The following is a 23821-nucleotide window of genomic DNA, read 5'->3' on the forward strand; positions in this document are numbered from 1 at the left end:
GAATAACTGTAGGCTAAAACTTACATTTTAATTATTATTATTATTTATTGGTTATAGTATATTGATTTTTTTTTTCTTTTTGTTTACCAGTGAAGGATGAGAGTTAAGAGCATAGACTGTAGATAATACAGATTTGGGTTCAAGTCTCTCTCTTTACTATGATAGTTAGTAGCTTCTCTGTTTCATTTTTCTGCTTTGGTCAAAAGGGGCCTGCCCTTGTTGTGAAGGAGAAGCTCAGAGTAGAGATTAGCATAGAAATATGCGATCAATAAATAGTAGCAATGTTTAGGTTTGTGCTTGGAATTTTTGATATGTCTGTTAAAGTCGTAAATACCATTTTATCGTCAAGTGTATAATTACTGAGTTCAAATGCAGACACTGTTTGCCCTGCTTTTTCACTTCGATTTGGGCTCTGTCAATTCCATTTGATCTTCCTAAACCATTAACTCTTGATTACAGGGAGTCTCTCAGAAACACAAACAGAGGAAGCAAAACAGCAGCAGGGGCTCTGGCTTCTCCCTGCACTCCCAGCAGGAGCCTTTTAAACCAGTTGATACTAAATCTCATTAGGCTTGAAGTCAAATCAAGATTTCCATGGTTTTTACCAGCAAAAACAAACTGACAGAATGTATGGGCAACTGAATAATGTACTAAGACCTAAGGGAGTGGAACAAGGGCTCTACATACCCTCCTAGAAGCAAGGCATTGGGATGTGAATTTTATCACTTCCAGTATCAGGTTTTTTAATATATTTTTTGATGTGTATGAGTGTATTGCCTGAATGTATGTGAGTGCACCCGTGTCATACAATGCTGCAGAGGTCAGAGAGGGCTTCAGATTCCCCTGGAACTGGAGTTAAGGAAGGTCCATAGCCACCATGTGGGTGCTGGGAATCAAACCTGGGTCCTCTGCAAGAGTAGTCAGTGCTATTAACTGCTGCGGCATCTCTCCAGCCCTCTAGTATCAGTTTTTACCTCTATAAAGTGAGAAAGTTTGTGCTAGAAAGTCTTCTAAGTCTCTTCCAGCTCTGACACCAAGAGTACACAATTACTGATGTATATACCTCATGATGAAATGCAATAGTGTATTTTGTTGGCAAATATTACTGTGCTCAGTGCTCTTTTTACTGGAGTCAAGCACTAACCATACTGGTTATGTTTAGATTCAGAGAATATCTAGTTGAAATTACTTTCTAGAGGAATGCATACATATGAAGACAAAGAAACAATGAAATGAAGAATGAAGGAAAGATTATATTGAGGTTATGATAAGCAGACCCTGGAATTTCTGTGTCAATACAAATATGGAACATTATAAACAGGAACTAATATATTTGACATTTTGATATTTCCTAACAAATTCTCCTCCTTCCTCAAATTTGAGGCTGAGGCTGAAAAGTCTCAATTCTAAATATCTGGCTAATATAAAATTAAACAGATCAAAAGATCTTAATATCCTCGTAATTTTCACGAACTTGGAAGGAAAAATTAATATGATTTGATATATCCTTATTTTAAAGAGAGACAAATTTATCATACACAGGCAAGAAACACTTTGTTAAAATAAATCATCCAAGCTTTCAAACTAAAATGGAAAGTACCAACATGATCTGCACTTTGAGAGACGTCGGTTTGGGATAATGGTTACAGCTCTGGGCAGTTTTGGGCATGTGAACTCAAGAGTGGTGAAAAATAAACTGCCGTGACTGGTCAATTGGAGTGAGCAAGGCATTTCCTAGGATAAACGTTCAAAAATCATTAAACTGTGAGAGACAATAGGATTATATATCACATAAAGAGAGATGTAATAAAACATACATCATTGAACTTTTTGCCATTGATGAAAAGAAAAGTGTACTGTAAAAGTTGAAGTGGAGGAGAAAGAGGAGGACAAGGAAGAGGAGGAGGAGGAGAAGGAGGAGGAGGAGGAGGAGGAGGAGGAGGAGGAGGAGGAAGAAGAGAATTGGTGTCAATAAATGACCAGGTATCAGATAGTGGGACAAATCATCAATATTATCTCTTTGGTACAATGTAAAGTTTATATTTTAAAAAAAGAAGAAGAAGTTGAAGCACTGAACGCATTTAAAATGCTTGTAGGGGCTGAAGAGATGGCTCAGCAGTTAGGAACACTGGCTGCTCTTGCAGAGGCTCTAGGTTTGGTTCCCAGCACCCATTTGAATAGTAATGACCATCCATTTCCAGGGTATCCAATCCTCCTTCTGGCCTGAGCAAGGATTACACACATTATAGTGCACTTATATTCATGCAGGCAAAATACTCATACACATAAAAATAAATTTTTTAAAAATTTAAATGCTGCTATCATTGGTTAGGAGTCCTTGACTAGCATGCATAAGGCCTTGGGCTTGATACCTAGCATTAAAAAAATAAAAAAGGAAATAAATAAAAAGTTCACTTGAATCCATCAAGAAATAAATATTATACATCAGCAATTAGAGAGAAAAGTCTGAATTGGAGTTGTGGCAAGAGAAACAGAATACAGGGATTTCTAAGGTGTTTTGCATGGAGGCCAGAAAGGATTTTATTTTGAATTGGGACATTTGGAGAGGAACAAGAACTTTCCAAACCATGCCTTCACATTGACAAGAAAATGTAAGGAAAAAACAGAAGAAAGTCTGTCTCCTTCTCTGACTGTATTCAAGTTCTCAAGCCAGTGCAATATAAAAATATTCTAAAAATGAGGATTTAGAAAATACCTGATGAACGGAAGTGATACCTTTGCCATGCTTGGGTTCTGTTTGGTTTCCTTTGGTTTCATTTTCCTTCTGACCCATTTCAGGTCTGCTTTCCTAAAATTATTTCTGTTCCAAGCCTTACCTACTTCATTTAAAAAGCTATAGCTAAAACGACTTTCTCCAGTGTCTTATTCTGATTTGGATTGCTTTGCCTTTTTCCTGCAATAACTGGTGTTTGTCTCAGAATATTATCTACTTAACCAGAACATAAATGTCAAAAGGTTCATCTTCCAACTCTATCCTTACTACCCACCACAGTGCCTATCCCATAACAAATATTCTGATATATTAATTTCATTACTCTGGTTTGAATATATTAATTTCTTTATTCTATTCAATACATTGATTCAAATATTCTGATTCAAAAAACAAAATATATTGATTTAATTACTATGATTATAATTTCTGACCAACTTTTAAATATTACTTGTTAAGCAGAGACCAAGACAAAAAAGTAAGTAGTGATATGAAATCTAACAAGGAGAGCTCTACTTTTGACTTAATAGATTAAAAACACAAGATGCAAGCATCATGTCAAGAATACACAGCAGGAAACCTTGATGGATCTTGGATAAAATGTAAAACCAATATCCCTAGACTACAGCCATTTATCATCAAGAAACAGCTGTTGTTAGAATTGATATTGATCCTGGATAAATTACAACAAGAGTAACCTTGTTATACCATCACAGCATCCTCCCCTCACAATGCACTACCGAGCTACGAGACACTTCCTTGGCTTGTATCTGTAGGATTTTCTCTTCTATATCCAATCACTTAAGGAAAGTGACTGTGTATAGAGGTAACTCAAAATGCTTTTTGGCCATTTTCCAGTTAAATATTCCTTAGAATAAAATTATATATATATATATATATATATATGTCTAAAATTATGGATGATCTAGTTCAATATTCTTATTACCAAAGAAACTAAGTGATAAAAGCGTGATTAAGTGATATGATCAGGCTCACTGAATTGGTTCTATAATGGTATACCTGGTTTCCAATTCAGTTTCTTTTATCCATATCACCATGCAGAGAATGAAAGTGTTAGCTCCATCAACAGCAGGGAGTTGACAGCACTTAAGTAACCTCCCTCAGCAGGCCCTCTGTATTAGGGATATAGAGAACTAAAGTTTGCAGAAGTTAAAAAGCCCTTTTGTTCTCCTATTTACATTGTGTTCAAGCCAATGCTCTTGGTACATTATTTTGATTAAAATATTTGAGATTGCAGAAAAGATGTATCTAATAAGAGCATCAGATATAAATTAGGTGAGTGTTTTCTAGTATTGCATTTATTTCTAACAGCTTTCTGGGAAAATATCAGCACTGTATTACAAACTGACTCATTCCCCTAAGGTTATAATTTATCAAGATACATATGGAGTTAAAAGTTTTTACATTTATTATGTGTGTGTGTGTGCATCTGTGTCTATATGCATGCCACAGCATGAATGTGGAGGTCAGACCACAACTTGTGGATGTTGGAATGTTCCCTCTACCACTTGAGTTTCTCGGGATAGAACCTGGGTTGTCATCTTCTTGATGGCAAGTACCTTGACATACTGAGGCATCTAGTTGGGTCCATATGGAATTTAAAATAAATATATCACTTTTATAACTTATTTGATATTAGAAAATATTCACAGAAGTTTTGCACTTTTTAAACAGTGATCACATCAGCAGGTTTTTCATAAATAATGGGTAGAAAACCTAATAAGAAAATGTGATTTTTATAATACAACATATTTACAAAGGAAAAAGTAAAATTGAAAATTGGATCACTGTAAAGGATGTTAATGTATAACTGCTGGTCACTACAGAAAATGTTAATTTTTATTGTATATTACTCATTATATGTTTATTATATATTACTCATATAAATATGTATGACTTTTTTATTTAAAAATGAAAAAGATGCTGGACAGATGGCTCATCAGTTAGGAGTGTGTACTGCTCTTACAGAGGATCCATTCCCAGCACCTACATCAGGCAGCTCACCATTCATAGCTCTAGCTCCAGGAGAATCCAATGTCCCTGGCCTCCATAGGCACATACACTCAGGTGCACATATCTTCCTTCCACCACACACTTACACATAATTAAATATAAATTTAACTATAAACAAATCTTTGAAAAATGAGAAAATACTATTTTAGAGATATTCAAAACATTAGGATAGTTTGCATTTAAAAACTGAGTTATTATGCGGTGTCAAAGTCCACCAAATACTTAAAAGTGTTTACTTAATATTTACTTTTTGATGCTCCCTTAGTAAATAATTTGACCATGGAATTAAATGAAATTGAAGCAATTTATATTCTAACTATGAAACAATGTAACTTAGTCTTGTAGAAAATAAATGAAAATGGATTTATATGTGTTAGCAACTTTTGTTAGAGTTATATAAACCCAAATTTTTGTCAGGTGTTTATTCAAATAGGCTGTCTATATTTTCACTTTATGGGATGAACAGATTTTAATAGGTTACACAGCAGGCTTACTCTCTTCTGTGTAGGCTTCTTCCCTGCTGGTTTCTGTTCGCCTACTGGTTTCTTTTCAACTTCTGGTTTCTTGGTAGCTGTGGCCGTCTTATGAGCTGGCTTCCTCAGCTTCTTGACATCCACAGGCAGGGTTGCTATCTTCTCCATGGGCTTCTTGCCTACAGCCCCCTTCTCTCTGGCCCCTTCTCTGCCGCCCCCTTCTCTGCCACCCCCTTCCCTAGTTTGGCTTCCAGAGCTGCCCGCTGCCAGATCCAGTTTCTTCACCTGAAGTTTGTGATGTCTGATCTGGCAAAGAATGGTGTTCTTTCTTGCACATGGTCTTTGCAGGTGGGTTTAGCTTCAACGAGATTCTCAGGTTGTTCACTGGATTCTTTCTGGACTCCCGGATGAATCTTCTTGCACGTGTTGGGAGGACTCTTTGGATCTCTGGGCTTTTCAAGATTCTGCTAAGGTCTGTATTCATCATCTTGCACATGGGAAGGTTGTAGTTACTTCTGAGGGAAGCTGCCTTATGCCAAGTCTCATAGAACTCATCCAACTTCCGGAAAGAGCTTTTAGTCGAAAGGCAAAACCCTCCCACATGCCTACCAGGAGTGAGTTTCAACATGCTCCGCTTGCTTACATTAAGCAGAGTAAAACCGGGGATGTTGCTGAAGGCCTTGATGTTACCATTGTCCTCATTATAGATGTGCAGGGTTCCCTGCTGGAGCCTGAGACTGTTTCTCATTTTGGCCTTGCCAGCTCTCATTCGCTGAGAGGCATAGACCTTTTTGATGCTATTCCAGGCTTTAAGTTTCTTAAGCAGCAGAATAGCCTCCTTGGCCTTCTTATGTAACCAAGGGAAGTTCAGGAACCTCTTCAGTACAATGACCTTTAGACATGACCAAAGCTGATAAGGCAGAGGCAGCCAGGGCAGAGAAGATGGCAAATCGCTTTGGCGATGTGTTCACTACCTGGTGGCAATTATGGCAGGTTTTGGTTGGTGCGAACTTCCAGTCTCCCTCGACACATATATTCCAAAATCACTTTGGCCAGAATGGGGGTGGAGGGGGGTGGAGGGGGGTGGGGGGGGGTTCCCCGGTGTTCCCCACCACCACCTCGAACTCTGGGAATTCCAGCCACAGCTCTGCCAGTACCCCAAAACTCAGTGCTGGTCTGATGAGCTGCTATTCACTGACTAGGGCTGTCTGCTCTTTTTGCGGAAGTTGGTGTGAGCAAAGTTCATGATATTCGGGCGAACAGGAGCCTTGAACACAGCTGGCAACGTGACACTTTTGCCAGACGACTTCTCTTTTTCAGATAAGAAAGGACCAGCACACGCCATGGTGGGGAGAGAAGGCCATGCTCCTCTCGACTGGCGGCTCCCACCAAAGCAAGATTTTTTATTTAAAAAAAAAAATAGGGAAATATAGTGGACTAACATTTTATAGGGCTTGGGAACACAGCTCAGTGGATAAAGTACTTGCCATTCAAGTATGAGAACTTGAGTTTAGAACCCAGAACTTATGTGAAGCTGGAGGCAGTGGTGTTTGTCTGTTATCTTAGCTCTCTTAGGACAAAATAGGCAGATACAGGAGAATCTCCTGAAACTCTCAGGCCAGCCAGCATTGCACATGCAGTGAAGAACAAAAGGCCCTGTCTGAAATAAGGTGGAATGTGAGGAAGACACCTGAGGTTATTCTACATCCCACAGGTGCACCATGGTACATGCATCCACAAGCACTCTTATGCACACACACATATACACATACAAAATTCTAAAAATTTAGTTTTTCATACCTAAAATGCTAATTCAGTACAGTTGCCTTCCTAGGGATTGAAAGAGTAAAAGGAAATTTGCAGGTAGCAAATAAAAATGCAGAACAAGAGAAAAAGACTGAATAATGGTCACGTGTGTTCCCAGGTGACATCGCCCTTGTCTCATGAATTCTGTTTAGTTAGCGCCAACTTTTATGAAGAATTTCTTGCATAAAGCACTATAAATTGAAATAAACAGAAAGTTGGACTTGTGATTTCTCATAGAAAAGATTCAAGCTTTTTGTCTTGATACCATTTCACTTTAAGGAATTAAAAACATTTTCTTGAAACTTGACTACTGAAAGGTAAAGTAATGAACTTGTCATTTAAAATAATACATATGGGGCTGAAAAGATGGGTCCACAGTTAAGAGCACTCTGTTTCTGCAGAGGACACAGGTTTGGTTAAGTTTTTAGCACCCACATGGCAACTTGTAACTACCCATAACTCCATTTCCAGGGGAATGTGACTCCCTCTTCTGACCTTCATGGGTATTGCACAACACAGTGCACTTATATACACACAGGAAATACACTCATACACATAAAATAAAAATAATAAATATTTTAAAGCAATAAATATAATGGTGAATTTGGGGATGGTTGCTAGTCATCATGTGGGTGCTGGGAATTGTACCTGGGTCTTCTGCAAAGGCAACCAGTGCTCTTAATTGCGGAGCCATCTCTCAAGTCTCCTTATAATGTTTTGAGATGAAGAAACTAAGGAAAAATGGCTTTCGAGATACAAATGAAACGTTATGTTTATGTCTTATCAGTGGAACAAACTGATAATAGATTAAGATTTACTATGTCTCTGTGCTCTTTTATAGCCAATAAGCATTTGATTACAGCATTTGTCAAGCTGAATACTAATTCTGTATTTCTGTGGCTTTCAGTAGGCTGGATGCTTTTTAAAACAGTAAAGCCAGTTTATTCTAATTAATTCACCAATAAAAACATCACACAGTTAGATTAAGGAACTTACTCAGACACTTGCTCTACACATACAGTGAACTTCTAACAGAATGGCCATTCTGAAACTGTGGCGCTTCACTTTTACACTTTCACTGTCAATTATTTATTTATCTATTCATTTCTGGTTCTTGTTACTTATTATTCAAAAAAATTGAATTCACTTATCCACCATAAAAAAGAAAAAAAAATCCATGAGGCAGTTGAAACCAGAATAAACATTAGCTTTGTGATTTTTATGATTCATTCATTCTTTGGCTTAACCCTATCCTGCCCTACCATCTAATATTATCCTCTCTTGAGCCCTTCCTAAATTATACTATAGACACACATATACTTGTTTACATGTTATGTAAATGCCTTATAGTTTATGGTCTGTATAGGAGGGAAATAGGAATTTTTTCTTCTTGAGTTTGGGTCACCTCTCAATATGCTTTTCAAATCCATCTACTTTGCTGCAAATTTCATTTTTCATTACAGCTGAATAATATTCATCTTGTATATGTGCTGCATTTTCATTATTCATTCGTTGATGGACATCTAGGTGGACTCCATTTCCTAATTATTGTAACTAGAATAGCAATGAATATGGATGTGCAAGTATCTCTGTGGTAGGATACAGAGTTCTCTGGGTATATGCCCAGGAACAGTATAGCCGGGTCATATGACAGTTCTATTATTTAACCTTTTGAGGAACATCCAAAATTATTTCTGTGTGACTGTATTTATTTGCACTCCTATCAGCAGTGAATAATGGTGCTTGGACATTTTTGAATGTAGACGTTCCATGAAAATTTTTTGAATCTCCATTGTGTACCTATGCTTCACGTGCAGAGGTACCTATATGTGGAATGGATTACAAGCACAAACTAGGATTTATTTTTTTTAAATTATGTGTGTGTGTGTGTGTGTCTGCCTGTCCATGCAAGTACAGCTACCTACAGAGAACAGAAGTAGGTGTCAGATCCCCTGAATGGGGAGTTACAGGTGGTTGGTTGTGAGCTGTGGATACAGGGAATGGAACTCAGGTTCTCCATAAGAGCAGTGCATGCTTGTACCAGCTGAACCATCTCTGTAACCCTGACAAGTGATTTTTAATAATAAACAGATGGACTGGACAACCTATAGTGAAAATGCTGTTTATGTAAAGTGGCTTTAATATTTGAAATGAACTGTAATTTCTTCTCAGAAGTTTCTTATAAAACTGAAATCAATGTCTTAGGAAAGTGTGCTGGAGAGCTTTAGTGTCAACTTGACACACCTAGGTTGAGGGAGCCTCAATTGGGGAATTGCCTCCATTGGACTGGCCTGTGGCCATGTCTGTGGGGCAGCTACTTGATTGTTGAGTGATATGGGAGGGCCCAGCCCATTGTGGGTAGTGCTACCCCTGGGCAGGTGGCCCTGTGATGCATAAGAAAGCAGGCTGAGCAGGGGCCAGGGGAGCAAGCCAGTAAGCAGCATTCCTCCATGGCCTGTGCTCCAGCTCCTGCCTCCAGGCTCCTGCCCTGAGTTCCCACCTTGGGCTCCCTGATGAACTGTGACCTGGGAGATGTAAGAAAAAGAAACCCTTTCCTCCCCAAGTTGATATTGGTCAGAGTGTTTTGTCACAGCAATGGAGAAACAAATTAAAACAGCCTCCATCTAAATTTTTATTAAACATTTCTGTGACAGAACGGACCTTGGTGTTTTTAGGAGGATTGTGGAAGCATTCAGAACTTTGGACTGAAAAAGCCATTGAGTGCTTAGAGTTTGTTGCTGTGGATCTTGGAACAGTTATGCTGAAAGAGTTGTGAACAATGGAGGCCTGGCTTGTGAAGCTTCAAAGGGAAGCAGAGATTAGTGGGCTGTTTTTGTGATATTTTGAATTGAGAATCTGCAGGTTCTGGTCGGTTGGGGCTGAAGAATCAGCTGTGATTAAGAAGAGACCAGAACCGAAGTAAACCTTTGCTTTACTGGGACAATTGATGCTGGTTAGCTGAGGCTGAAAAATCAGCTGTAAGTAACAAGAGACCAGCATCACTGTGGTGAAGTCTTCTGGGAGGTATTTCCTCACGGTCTGCACACAGAAGTGGTGTTTGAGAGGGGACCTGAGCCTCCATCTCTTGCTGGAAGCAGGACTTGTTAATGTGTAAGTCTCCTGCATGGCTCTGGCATTGAAAGCATGAAGGGGTCACAGAGAGCAGCTGAGGCTTGGCACTCTGAGGGGCCAGGAACGGCTATAGGTAAAAGCACAGCTTCAGTTGCAATGAAGACCCCAGGACTAAAGGGATCATGGAGAGAATCTGAGGCTTTGTACCCCAAGAGGCAAGACGAGGCCATTGGTGAAGGTGTAGCCTCAGTTTCAGTGGAGACTCCAGCTTCTTGAAAATGCCATGGGATGACCACCAAGGACAGCAGCAGGTGTGGAATGGAGCCAGCCTACGTCTTTGAGACAAGTTGTGTGTTCTGTGGACAGCAGAGTCAGAGAGATCGAGCTGCCAGAACCCTTTGGGCCCAGGAGACCGTGAGTGAATCCCAGATGTTCAGCTTTGAGCTACTTTGGACTTTGGTTTTGCTTAGGTGTGCACAATTTTTCCCTTTGAAATAAGACAGTACTTGTTTTGGATATTACAGGTGCCCCCAGTTAAGAGAAGACTTTTAAAACAGACAATGGACTTTTAAATGTTTGGATTTTTTAAAGGACTGTGGGGCTTTTAAGATTGTACTGTCTTATGAAATTAATGTTAACATCATATCTTGGTGACAAGAATTGGAAAGGTTATAGTTTAATAGTGATGTGTTTGTATGTCAAGTTGACAGGGGGTCAATTGTGCTAGATAGCACTAGTGTCAACTTGACACACCTGGGTTGAGGGAGCCTCAGTTGGGGAATTGCCTCCATTGGATTGGCCTATGGCCATGTCTGTGGGACATCTTCTTGATTGTTGAATGATGTGGGAGGGCCCAGCCCACTGTAGGTGGTGCCACTCCTGGGCAGGTGGGCCTGTGTTGCATAAGAAAGCAGGCTGAGCAGGGGCACAGGAGCAAGCCAGTAAGCAGCATTCCTCCATAGCCTGTGCTCCAGCTCCTGCCTCCAGATTCTTGCCCTGAGTTTCTACCTTGGCTCTCTGATGAACTGTGACCTGGGAGATGAAAGACAAATAAAACCTTTCCTCCCCAAGTTGGTATTGGTTGGAGTGTTTTGTCACAGCAATAGAGAAACAAGCTAGGACAGAAAGCTTTAGCAGTTCTCTTAATATGAATGATATAGTTTAAAGGATCACATAGTTTTCTGTGATTGTATTTCACTTGACAGAGAAAAAAGTAAATGTTTCTTCAATGAGTGACAAAAAGTTGTACTAGTATTGATTAATACATCATATCATCCATTTAAGAAAGAATAGTATCTAGATATTGTGGTGCATCCCTTTACTCCCAGCACTCCAGGCCAGCTAGCTACTGAGACCCTGTTTCAAGAAAGAAAGATAGGAAAGCGAAGGAAGGAAGAAGGGAAGAAGGAGGGAGAAAAGAAAGGAAGAGTGGAAAACTTACTACATATGAATTTATATTTTATTTGTATGAACAAAATTTTATTTCAGTTTTAATCTTAGAAATTGAGATTTATAATTTTTTTCTTTTTTGGTGTTTTTGAGATAGGGTCTCCCTGTAGCCACAGCTGGCCTGGACCTAATTATCTAGACCAGGCTAACCTTGGTCTCACAGAGATCTGCTTGCCTCCTGAGTGCTGGGATTAAAGGCATGCACCACCATATATCTTTTGTGGATATGGTGTGGTTTTAATCTAGAAATTGCAATGATTAGTGGTCTAGTTATTTGGAAATTGTTCTGGTTACAATCCATGTAAATAACTTTATTTCAGAAATAACATAGTACTTGTACATAATTCCTCCTTACCCTATTGGAGTCGATTCTTGCTCTGGATGTGTAGATGGGAGGAGGGATGTTGAAAGCTTGAGGGACCAGGTATTCTTCAGCATCCATCATGTCTTCCAAATCCTCTTCATCCAAGAGATTCTGGAAAAATTTGCTGTCGTTTGGACTGGGAAGCTTCATACGATCATCACCCTGAAAGATGGTCCACCAGGTATGCACAAATAATTATTCTTCTCTTTATCTTAAATGCGTGGTTCAGCACAAGTTTATATAATAGAAGAACAAATAGTTGGAAAATTCATGCATTCATTTCAAAAAATAATTCTTTAGCACAACTATGAAGCATTAAAAAATCCTATAATAATTTGGTTAGCTATGACCGTGTAAGGCACAGAAACATAATACAGGAAGAATGTGATAAACACCACTGATAAACATTAAGGCTGAGGGCTGTGGATGATTTAAGAGTGACAAAATTAATCTCAAATTGAGAACAATGATTCATTGTCAAGGTGGCGTGTGGTTTATGACTTTAAGAATAAGTAATAAGGCACAATCAATATCCGTTTTCATTTTTGTGGTTGATTTTATGCTGCAGAGAAGTCAGTTCAAGCCATGGCTTGTTAACGGCATCATTATCAGAGCAGTGGCATTCAAAACTGCAGAAATGGCGAAGGGAAGAAGAGGACTGGAGAGAGAATGCAAAACACTGTGGAACTGTTGTCCAAATTGCCTCTTCCTAAATGTTTTTATATTTCTTTCAAAATTATGTGATTAAAAAGTTACAGCATGTACAATTCAATTTGTAGGAAAACAGCTGAAAAGCACTATTGTCTAAAACCTATCTTTCGTCCTCATATTGGGCTCTCTGAAGGTAAAGTGTTCCTTGTTTTGATAAGGAAACATGATTATGTTCAAAGCACATCTGCTTAGGCTGTAGGTAAAAATAACCACAGAGAAATGGTCACATTCACTAAGTGATCCAATCCATTTTTTTCTAGTGTTAATTGTAAAATGTTCTTTTGCCTGATATTTAACACAGATGGGTATCAATTCATTTGAATTAAGTTATTGCTTAAATACTGTACATAGATATTTTTATAGTAGCATACAAAGTAATGAGTTTCAGTATGGCATTTTCATACATTGTTCTTTTTCCACTTCTTCCCCTGCTGCTTGTACCCTTCCTTCTCCTGAATCGTCCTTTCTACTGTTTTCTTTCTTTTTGAGACAAGGTCTCACTCTGCTGGCCTGGTATGCCCTATATAGACCTCAAACTCACAGAAACTTGCCTGCCTCTGCCTCCAGAGTGCTGAGACTAAAGATGTGGGCCACCATGTCTGGCCCAGTCCTTTCTACTTTTATGTCATATAAAAGTAGACTTTCTACTTTTATGTCATATAAAAGTAGACTTTCTACTTTTATGTCATTACCCTTTCTCCCATTTTCCCCTTCCTTAAAACCTCTTTTTCTCCTTTCTCATGTTCCCCTTTCTAGTTTCATGATTGAAGATAACATACACATATGCATGTGCCAAAAAATGAAAACATAGGATATGCATATGAGTAGAAAATGTAGAATTTGCCTTCTTTAACCTGGGTTATCTGACTTAATAATTTCTAGAACCATCAATTCATAAATTATTTCATATGGCCATTTGTTTTATATCTGGTAGCAAGTGATCATTTCCAAAGCTCTAAAGTTTGGATATTTACATTTGGTCAAGAGTTTGTTATTGAGAGAGTCTTAAAAGAAAATTCAAATGTACTGACCTGAATGACTAAATATCTTTGAGGGTCCCTAGCCATCCTTGAAAACTCAGCAGCCAGTTCTTTGAATTTAGGTCTACTGTCCGCATCGATCATCCAACCTAGAAATTTATGTACAATAAAACTGTCAGTGCATCCATGCATAACAAGAGAAGTGAAAATTAAATTTTGAGAAAATATAGGAAAAAGTATAAAAAGTAATATTTTAATAATAATCTGATAAACAAAGCTAGTGAGGGAACCAAACCAATTAGGTAAGACTCTAACTCCATAAGGTGATTGATATTCACCACAGAATGTCATATAAAATAACAGACAACATTGTAAAAGATTTATATTTAATTATGTGTAGGTGTGAGTGCATTTGTTCGTGTGCCTGTGTGTGTGTGTGTCTGTGTGTGAATCAGGCAGTGCAGGTACCCACGGATGCCAGAAGAGGTCAACAATGCCCTGGAGGTGGAGGTAAAGGTAGTTGTGAACGGCCTTGCATGGGTGAAGAGAACTAAACTTGGGTCTTCTACATGAACAATATACATGATTAACTGTTGAGTCATCTCTCAGTCCTTCATTTTTCTTTCATTGATCTGATTCAAAATTTATTTTTCTTCCTAGAAAATAGAGCCCAATCTAATTATGAAGATTTATAGGACCTCAGACCTTTGTTGTTTTCATTTTGGATCGTGGAGATGTTTTTTAAAACTTTCTTTAATGGTTATAGACAAATGATTGATACAGAATCTGTAATTTAGCATCAGGAATAGGTGGGAGTAAATATGTGGTTGTCAAATAAATTCACTGACAAAAAGGTTGGAAAAAAGGGAATTGAAAGCAACTGTTTCATACTAGTTTTCTTCTGGTTGGAGAGAAAGTGCAAAATGATTCACAGTATTTGTTCAGCAACACCCATTAGTTTATCTTAATACAGGAAAAATACCACCAGCAGTTTTCAAGGTATGTATTACTATTTAGCTGGGAGTCCAGATAAAATGGATCTTATCCCTTGATGCTCTATTTAGCTGAACGAGGTGAGTCTAACAGGACCAAGCTTTCTTTGATTTCTTTGCCAAACGATCCTCTTCTAAAGCATTAAAACTCCAGGGGGAGAAAAATAGGTGGAATTCTCAGTACCTTACTAGGCAAAGTGTTTGCCTCGCTTTACATCATCTTAGCAGGGTATCCAAGTCATTTCTGATGCTGGTTATAGGATCAGATATTACCTTAGACATGAATGCTTTTATGCTTTCTTCCAGGACCTCTAGTAAACAGAGCCTTATCTAATAAAGATACAGCGCTCTTCTGCTGTTTCTAGTGCATTAATTTTTTTCCTGTTCTGTGAATTCTTTGGGTATCATTTTATATATCATTAGTGTCACCTACTACTTTCCTCTCCTAAACTCAAGTAGTCTACATAAAAAATAAAATGCTTGTTAATTCCAAGATGCTAATGATAAAACTACTAGAGCCAAAAAAGGTTAACTTCACAGTGAGATATTTGTTTCTCTCTAGCTAAATATTGAGTAAATAAAACTATGCTTAGAGAAAAGGGCATGCGGACCTGAACTGCAAGGAGCATTTTTTATTTCTTCCCTCGCTGTCAGAATGTGTCACACATGTCATGACTATAAATCTAAGACCTGGGCCCAGAGTCTCTTACTAATAAAATGCTCATTCCCTTTCACTACTTCGTATCTTTCTTAACCCTGTGTAAATCAAAACTGGAAAACCTCAGATTATACAAGAGAGATTATCGCATGTTAATCTCACTTAAATTAACTCAGAAACCCCAGAGACTTTCCTAATTCTATTTAAATTAAGGACCTAGGCTTGCAAAACACATTTATAATACATATGTGTCTGGGGCATAGGAGGAAAAAGTAAAAACATCTGATAAACAAATGATCAAATTCTTAAAAGTAAACATTTATAATCTTCAGTTCAATGTAGATTCATCTCTTCTAACTTCCTACTCTATACTGATTATTAGCTTTTGATTAAACCCATTTCCATTTAATTCATTTTTTAGGCTATCAGATTTGTTTGGATCTTTTCCCATAAAGATTAACAACAATGTCATCACTAACATTATTATGAATAACTATATCTCTGTTGTGTTTTTAAGAGCCATATAATTTTGACTTTATAGCTTAGAAGTGAGATTTTATTACATAATAATAATCACCACAATCATGTGTTTATATGACCCATTCAAAATTATTTTTGCTGTTATGTCTTTTAACATACAGAAACATTTTGCAGATAGAACATTCTAAACTGAGGTTTTATTAAGAATGATGATGAGGAAGAGGACATTATTATCCATTCTTACACTTGACCATGACCATGTAAACATCAATAGTGCAGATAGGTGGCTGGGGCAGACGCTCTCCTTTCTCCAATAAGTCAGGGATTTCTCGGGTTGGAATTCCATCATAGGGTTTTCCTCCAAAGGTCATTAGTTCCCATATAGTTACTCCTAAATTGGAAAAAAAAATTCTCACATAAGCAAATTACCAACATAAATTCAACAAATAAATTGTTCTCTAAAGATCAAACAAAAGAAAGTTAAAAAGAGTCTTCACATTCCTTCATTCAGTGCACAACTATCCTAGTGCTAAGATCCTCGTGGGAGAATACACAGTAGCATTCTCTTATTATTGTTTTGGAATTTTTAATGCACAGCACAAAAACGTTAGCATGGATATCAAAAGGAAAGTTGATGCTCAATGATCTAAACTATGTTCCATTATGCCACAGCCCAGTATGGTACAGAATCAATTCATTTATTGTGCTCATGTGTGTTAAATACCAAATAAATATGATTTCAGGTAAAATAGACATGAAATTTTTGGTTTGGTTTGGTTTTGGTCCTTTGAGACAGGATGTCCCTGTAGCCCCAGCTGGCCCAGCACCTGCCTCTGCCTTTTGAATGCTAGAATAAAAGCATACACAACCATGCCCAGCCTCGACATGGATTACGTTTTAAATTAGCCTCTAGGCTGAAAAGTCATAAAAGACAATGCTAGTATTGCAGAATTATTGTATAATGTTATGATAATTGTGGTTTGTCTTTGGTTTTGTTTTGTTTTGAGACAGGGTCTTATTGTGTAGCCCTGGCTGACCTAGACCTGTCTATGTAGACCAGAATGACTTCCATCTCATAAAGATCTTTCTGCTTCTGTCTCCCAAGTGCTGATTTTAATAGCATGAGTCAGCATGCCAGGCTTGGTGACTGTTTTTAACTAACAAAATAAGAAAAACAGCCATACACTAAAGATTATTTCCTCACCATCCCAGGTCAGCTCTCTACCACTGAGCAACAACCTTGGCCCAGGTAAAGATTTTTAAAATGGAAATAGCTGGGTGGGTATAACTATTACAACATAATTCTGACTGAAGCATATACGTATACATTTTATACTAATATATGTATACTATAAAATTCATTAGAGCTATTTGGTTTTTCATTTTTAAATATTTTATTTATTATTTTTATTTTATGTGTATGCATGTATTGCCTACATGTAGGTAAGTGCACCCATGTCATGCAGTGCCTGCAGAAGACAGAAGAGGCTGTTGGATCCCCTGGAACTGGAGTTACAGACAGTTGTTAACTGCCATATGGGTGCTGGGCTTTGAACGTGGGTCTTCTGCAAGAACGAACAGTGTTCTTAACTCCTGAGCCATCTCTCCAGCCTGCTATTTTGCTTTTCTATTTCTCTCTGTAATAGTTTACATATTTTAAATGTTTATGACAATCACCATTGCTGGAAAACAAAAACATAAATCCTATAACATCTTTATTACCCTTTCTAACAGAATTATTTAATACTTATCTGATTATTTCATTAATATTTACAACCTACTTTTTTCAATGTAATGTATATGTGTAACTAGTGATGCAATTGAGCTAATATTTACTAAAGCCTTAATTTTCCATACCAACCAATTGCTCCATAAGGCCAGTGTTTGCAATTTAATGGCAGGCTATGAAAACTTAAGAAATGGGTGACTGCTTTTTTTTTTTTTTTTTTTTTTTTTTTTTTTTTTTTTTTTTTTCCCTGTAGCCCCAGCTGTCCTGGAACTCACTATGTAGACCAGGCTGGCCTTGAACTCACAGAGATCTGCCTGCAGCTGCCTCCCAAGTGCTGGGATAAAAGGCGTGCACCACCACCCCTAGCCCAATTGCTCTTTTTTAATGTAGTCAAGGTTCTACACACAGAGAGAGCATTTTATTGATTCATGTATGTGGCTACTAAAGAAAATTAGGTATTCTCACATCTCTATCAGAACTTCTGATATAAGCAAAATTCAAAGCCATTATATATCAAAATTATAAAAATATAATGAAATATATTGCATATAAATACAAAACCCAAGGCTAAAATGTCAAAATCTCCACCCACTGTATCAATCCAATTATATCTTTCTAGGGTGGTGGCAAGGGATACTGTTAAATAGGAATGGCCTTGGTAAAAGGGCTATCTCAGAAAGACTAATTCAGAAAGTTTTAAAACTTATATAGCAATTCATCATCTGAAGCTATTTATCACAATTAATGCATATTTTGTGATTATTAAGAAAGATACAGACAGTGATAATTTTTAAAAAACATACTATAATCAAAAATATATAGTATTCTTTGTCTCTAATGCCTTTTGCAATAAACCATACTGTACCATAAGAATCTTAAGATACTTCATGAATGCATGTAGAGATTCAGGCTATGTCTCAAAACACAGTACGATGAACCTATTTCATTTCATTGAACAGACTGTGGGATTTTTGAGACTCAACATGAATAAAATTGATATCCAGAGTCACAGGATTTTCTTTAAAAGACAAGCTATACTATTAAAAATATGATACTTCAGCCAATATTGGTTTGTTCCTTTATTTATTTTGAGGTTAGAAAAAATTTGCCTGCAGCATATTACCAAATTACCACATTAAATTTAGTGAAACATAAAAACAAATAAGGAAAAAAAGACTAGTTTTTATTAATATATATCAACAGATAAATCTGTAATAATGTTATATAGTCTTCCTACCACATACTTATGCTGATCTACATTGGTAATATTTATATAAATATTGGCCTAAATTCTAATCTTTATTATCTATAAATCTATCATATATGTTATATATTTGGTTTTCTGTTTGTTTCTTTAAAGTAGTTAAATAAATTAGCTTAGTTGAACATTCAAGCATTTGTCTAAATCCTAAACACACTGTTCCTACTTCCAAGCTAAGTAGAATATTTGTGGATTTCCTGAAAAATTTAACATGACCCATGACATAGACACAAGGAAAAACCACCTTATTTAAAGGTCTTTATGTTTCTTTTTAACAAATAACAGATTCATTCCTCGATAAGAGTTGTAAGTTCTTAAGTAATTAAATGACTTAAATGTCTTGTGTAAAGATGGAAGAAAGGTAAAATTAAGCCTAAATTTGAATAAATTATACTACAGCTTTAAATTCCATGATCGCTCTTTTCATTTAACCAGGTGCCTTAGTTTCTGTTTCTGTTTTTCGATAAGATAAAATAGTCTGACAAAAACAAATTAAAGGTAAAATGGTTTATTTTAGCTTACAGTTCAAGACACAGTCCATCATGGTAGGAAAGTTAAGGCAGCAGGTGCTTGAAGCAGTTGGTCACATTGCATCCGCAATTGGGTTTGCTTTCTCCTCTGCATACAGTCAGAGATCCCTTGCCTAGGAAATGGTCCCACCCTATGGTTCTTTTCCCTCCTCAGTGTAATCAAGATAATTCCCCACCACCATGTACAAAGGCTTATCTCTCAGGTGATTCTAGATTCTATCAAGTTAACAAGTAACACTCAGCATCACAACTCTACCTCTTCTCACTTTGAATCCCAAACACATCATTTCCAGATATAATCTTCTACTTTTTGTCCCCAAAACCTCATGACCATGTAACAATGTAAAATGCATGCAGCTCAGCTTTAAAATTCCCCATAAGCTTTAATAAATCTAAGAGTTTAACAGCTCAAAGTCTATTAAATGTAGTTCCTAGAAATGTAAAACTTAAGTTATACACTTGTAACATATAATAACACAGAATAAAGATTCCTAATCCAACATGGAAGGACTGAGGCATAGCAAGAAACAACAACAAAGCAAAAGAAAATTCTAGTAGAGCAAACACCAACTCCTGAAGGTTGATGTTTGTCATCTGGGGCTGGTAATGTAATCGACTGGACTTCAAAAGTCTTTGCCTCTCCAGCTTTGCTGACCTCAGCACACAGAGGTGCTGTCCTGGTCCAGCTCCATTACATGTCTACAACACTCACCAGTGCATGCACCATGGTCCTGGTATCACTAATATGCTGGAGGTCTCCACTAAGGAGCTTAATGTCTTAAATATTTTTTTTTTGTTAACCAATAAGCAATTCATTTCTAGATAAGAGTTGTAAGACCTTAAGTGATTAAATGACTTAAATATCTTGTGTAAAGATGGATGAAAAGGTAAAAATTAAGCCAAAATTTGAGTAATATTGCCTTCACAGCTTAAGACAATGACCTCTCAGGATCTCTCTGTAGGGACCCCAACTCTGCTAAACATTGCCCACCCTCAGGTGGTCTCCATGAACCCCTCAATTTTTTTTTCCTCCATGCCTTATGAACAGGCACCTTGTGGATGACACTGCCAAGTTCTGCTACCAGCATGGGGTGGGACCTGACCACACTGGACTACATCTGCATCAGCTTCTGTGTTCTGATCCCGAGGGAACATTTTTCTAGGCAAAAGCAGGGAACTCATTCAACTTAGGTTTCTTTCTTTAAACTGAATCTTCACTACATGGAGCCTCAGGTGGATGGGGTTTTGCCCCTTCTAGATGTCCCAGTGAAGTGCAGGAGACTTTTTTTCAGTGGTATTGATTTAACAATTATAGCTGCTTTCTTGGTACCAGCATGAGTGCCCTTTTGTACTGAAATTTCCTCTGCCAAATAATCTCTTAATTGAATTTCAACTTCATTCACATTCTCAGAACATGGGCAGAATCAAGATAGATTCCTTTCCAAAATATCACATGAATAATTTGTGTCCCAGTTTCTGATCGAATCCTTGATTCCTTCTGAAATCTCACGAGTGAAGTCTTTACTGTCCGCATTTCTCTCAGCATTGCTATTTTCCAAACTCCCACAAAGAAGGTCCATTCTGCTCTGCTTACAACGTCTGATGACTTTTCTAGCCTGAAGCTCCAAACTCTTCCATATTCCTCCCCCAAAGCTGTTCCAAAAGCCAAAGAGCAACATGACTTGGTTTAATCACAGCAGTGATCTGACTTCTTGGTACAAATTTCTGTCTGAGTTTCTTTACCTATTGCTGTGATAAATACTCTGACTAAAGCAACTTATGGGGAAAAGAGCTTAGTTTAGGTCATAGTCCAAAGCATTATTCATCATGGTAGGAAAGCCAAGGTAGCAGGAGCTTGAAGCAGCTGGTTACATTACATCTACAACTGGGCAGCAGAGAGGGATGAACGCATGCATACTAGTATTCAGCTCACTTTGTCCACTTTATGCAGTTCATTTCCTAGTGAATGTTTCCACCCACAGCAAGTGCTTATTCCAATCTTAATTAATGTATTCAAAATAGTCCTCTGCAGACATGTCCAAAGGACCATCTCCCAGGTGATTCTAGATTCTGTCATGTTGAAAATTAACACTAACCAAAACAGCAGGCATTGTGTTGTTTTCACTTTTTATTTTATTATTTACATTCATCTAATTACTTATGTATGTGGGTGTGCACATGCTATATAGCATGTGTGTGGAGGTCAGAGGGCAGCTTGTAAGAGTGATTCTTTTCTTCCACCATAGGGGGTCCAGGGATTGAACTCAAGTCATTAGGTTTGGCAGCAAGCACCTTTACCTCTGAGACATCTTGCTGACTCAGGGGCATTGTATTTTTTATTTGCAACAAATTTGAGTTTTATGTGGTACTTTTAAACTTAGAAAAGCCATTGATTCCTCCCTGTATAGTTGTAAGTAAGAACAGAGTTGCTAAACAGCTCATTTTAGTAATAAATTCAATGTAATGAAATGGTGTTCTAATCATAAATACCCATCTCTGTTGGTACTAATCTTTACTCTAATATTTCTGTCATTCTAAAAGTAGTTTGTAAATGAAAAGGAGTCTTTCTTCCTATCACTTCCTTCACATCCATCACTTTAATATGTCCATTAATTGTTCATTGTTACCATACTAATCTCTGTATTTTCTACTATAGAACATAAATTATAAGCCAAAAGATAAAAATATGGTTTTGTTTTTATTTTATTTTTTAATTTTCATTATTTTCAGAGTTATATATTTAAAGAGTCATTAAAAATTAAGACTAAAATGGTTGGCTGTTGTGGTGCATGCCTTTAATCCTTTGATTTTTGTGAGATGGAGACCAGTATGGTCTACACAGTGAGTTCCAGGCTTCCTGGGGCTACAGGGAGACCCTGTCTGAAAAACCCAAACCAAACAAAAAGGAAAACAAAAGGAAGAAAAGCCATGAGATTATATGAAATGCTCCCTAATGTTGGCTGGCTTGTGAGTCTGTAACAATGAATAGACATTCAGATAAATTGCTACCAAACAAGAACTTAGAGAAAACTAAGCAGAGATAGTAGTATTTTATGTTTAGGAAAGCAAAAAATAACAACAAAAAATCCCAGATAAAATGTTCTCTAGAGTGTTTTTTAATAAGAGATAAAACAGTTAATTCTTTTAGGAAATGTAGGAAGTCAATCAAACTTATAAATAACCATTTCTAATGAAAGAAAACAAATGTGGCTTAATATATTTTATATGAGCTCAACATAGTTGTTTTTCCTTTAAAGCCCAAATTCAAAAAGTATTTATTTACCATAGCTCCAAACATCACTCTGATGGGTGAATTTCCTGTAATGTATACACTCCAGAGCCATCCATTTTATTGGCATCTATAGAAAAATTAAAAGTGAAAATTTTATAATTACATAAAAAAATCACTTCTACATTTCATATTTCATAAACCATAGTCTCTGTACTGATGAGACTTATAATTTTTGATATATAGACGTATAAGCTGGTTATTTTTCAAGATAAAAAACAAATGAAAGTTATAAAATCCATAAAGTGATGTAAACAATAATTTAAAGCTTCACAAATAGTAAAAATAAGATAAAATATCAATAACTATACGTATTTCTTAGTTGTATCGTGCTGAAGCCACAAATGGATAGTATAACCAACAATATCAAGTCTAATATACAAACTCTAAAAATGTTTCCATATTATGTTTTCTTCAAAAACGAGTCAAATATATTTTCAGTGATCCCTTTTCACCCTCAGACATGTTTGTGGCCACGGATGCAATAGATTGGTTCTATACTTGCCTCCAGTTCCTCTCATATTTTTTGGTTACTAAATTATCTAAAATCATGAATTTCAAAGTTAGTTTTGCTTTGTTTCCCTGCCACAGATGACCTCCTTGTCTTGGCAAGGCAGCACTGAAAATATGTACCATTTCAAAAGAGGAACTAGGATATAAAAGAATGTGAGAGGATCAGCACAAATCCATCATCACTATAAGAAAAACGGCTCAACCCACATACCCTGTGGATGATGGGTCAGCAGAACACATTTCAAGTCGAAGGGCAGCATTATATAGCTAAGACTATAATTAGATTCTATGGAATAAAGATAAACATTTCTACTTTGCAGTTGAAAGCTTAAACCTAAATAGGCATTTGAAATCATGAGGTTGGCTGCTCACCAAGGTGACACCAAGGTAACTCTATGACAGAATCATGGGATTCAGTAAAAAGAAACAGAAGACACATTGAAAGTAATTTCCCTATGGGCAAGGAGTTACCAGGCTTTATGGACTATGGACACTGTGTTACAGAAGTAACATAGCTTAAATCATAGGTGGCTTGATAAAGACTTGATGGTAGCCAGGCATTTTAAGCTATGATGAATTTTGTTTTAGACAAACCTCACCATTGTGTGTTCTTAAACAAGTATGTCATGTGATTTATAGATCGCTGTTTCTGAACAATCTTGTGGTGAATTTCAAAGTTGGGATTTTAAAACACTGCAATTTGGTAGTAAATAGGTCAAATAGGCTAATAAGATCAAGGAAAGGCCATA

At 37.0% G+C, this 23821-nt stretch overlaps 1 protein-coding gene and 1 pseudogene across 4 annotated transcripts in view; both read right to left on the reverse strand.

Annotated features, from left to right (window-relative positions):
• Nucleotides 1–23821, reverse strand: part of Erbb4 (erb-b2 receptor tyrosine kinase 4) — a 1194626-nt gene that overhangs the window by 29716 nt on the left and 1141089 nt on the right. For all 4 annotated transcript variants that reach the window (XM_029569917.1, XM_029569919.1, XM_029569920.1 and 1 more), the window contains exons 22-25: nt 22554–22629; nt 15995–16141; nt 13672–13769; nt 11921–12091 (exon numbers count right to left, since the gene is read on the reverse strand). In XM_029569917.1, coding sequence (XP_029425777.1) covers nt 11921–12091; nt 13672–13769; nt 15995–16141; nt 22554–22629 — 492 coding nt within the window. The remainder of the gene's footprint in view (nt 1–11920; nt 12092–13671; nt 13770–15994; nt 16142–22553; nt 22630–23821) is intronic.
• LOC103744470 lies at nt 5212–6616 on the reverse strand (annotated as a pseudogene).

Source organism: Nannospalax galili, unplaced genomic scaffold (genome assembly GCF_000622305.1).
Source record: "Nannospalax galili isolate Female #2095 unplaced genomic scaffold, S.galili_v1.0 scaffold281, whole genome shotgun sequence".
Lineage (NCBI taxonomy): Eukaryota > Metazoa > Chordata > Mammalia > Rodentia > Spalacidae > Nannospalax > Nannospalax galili.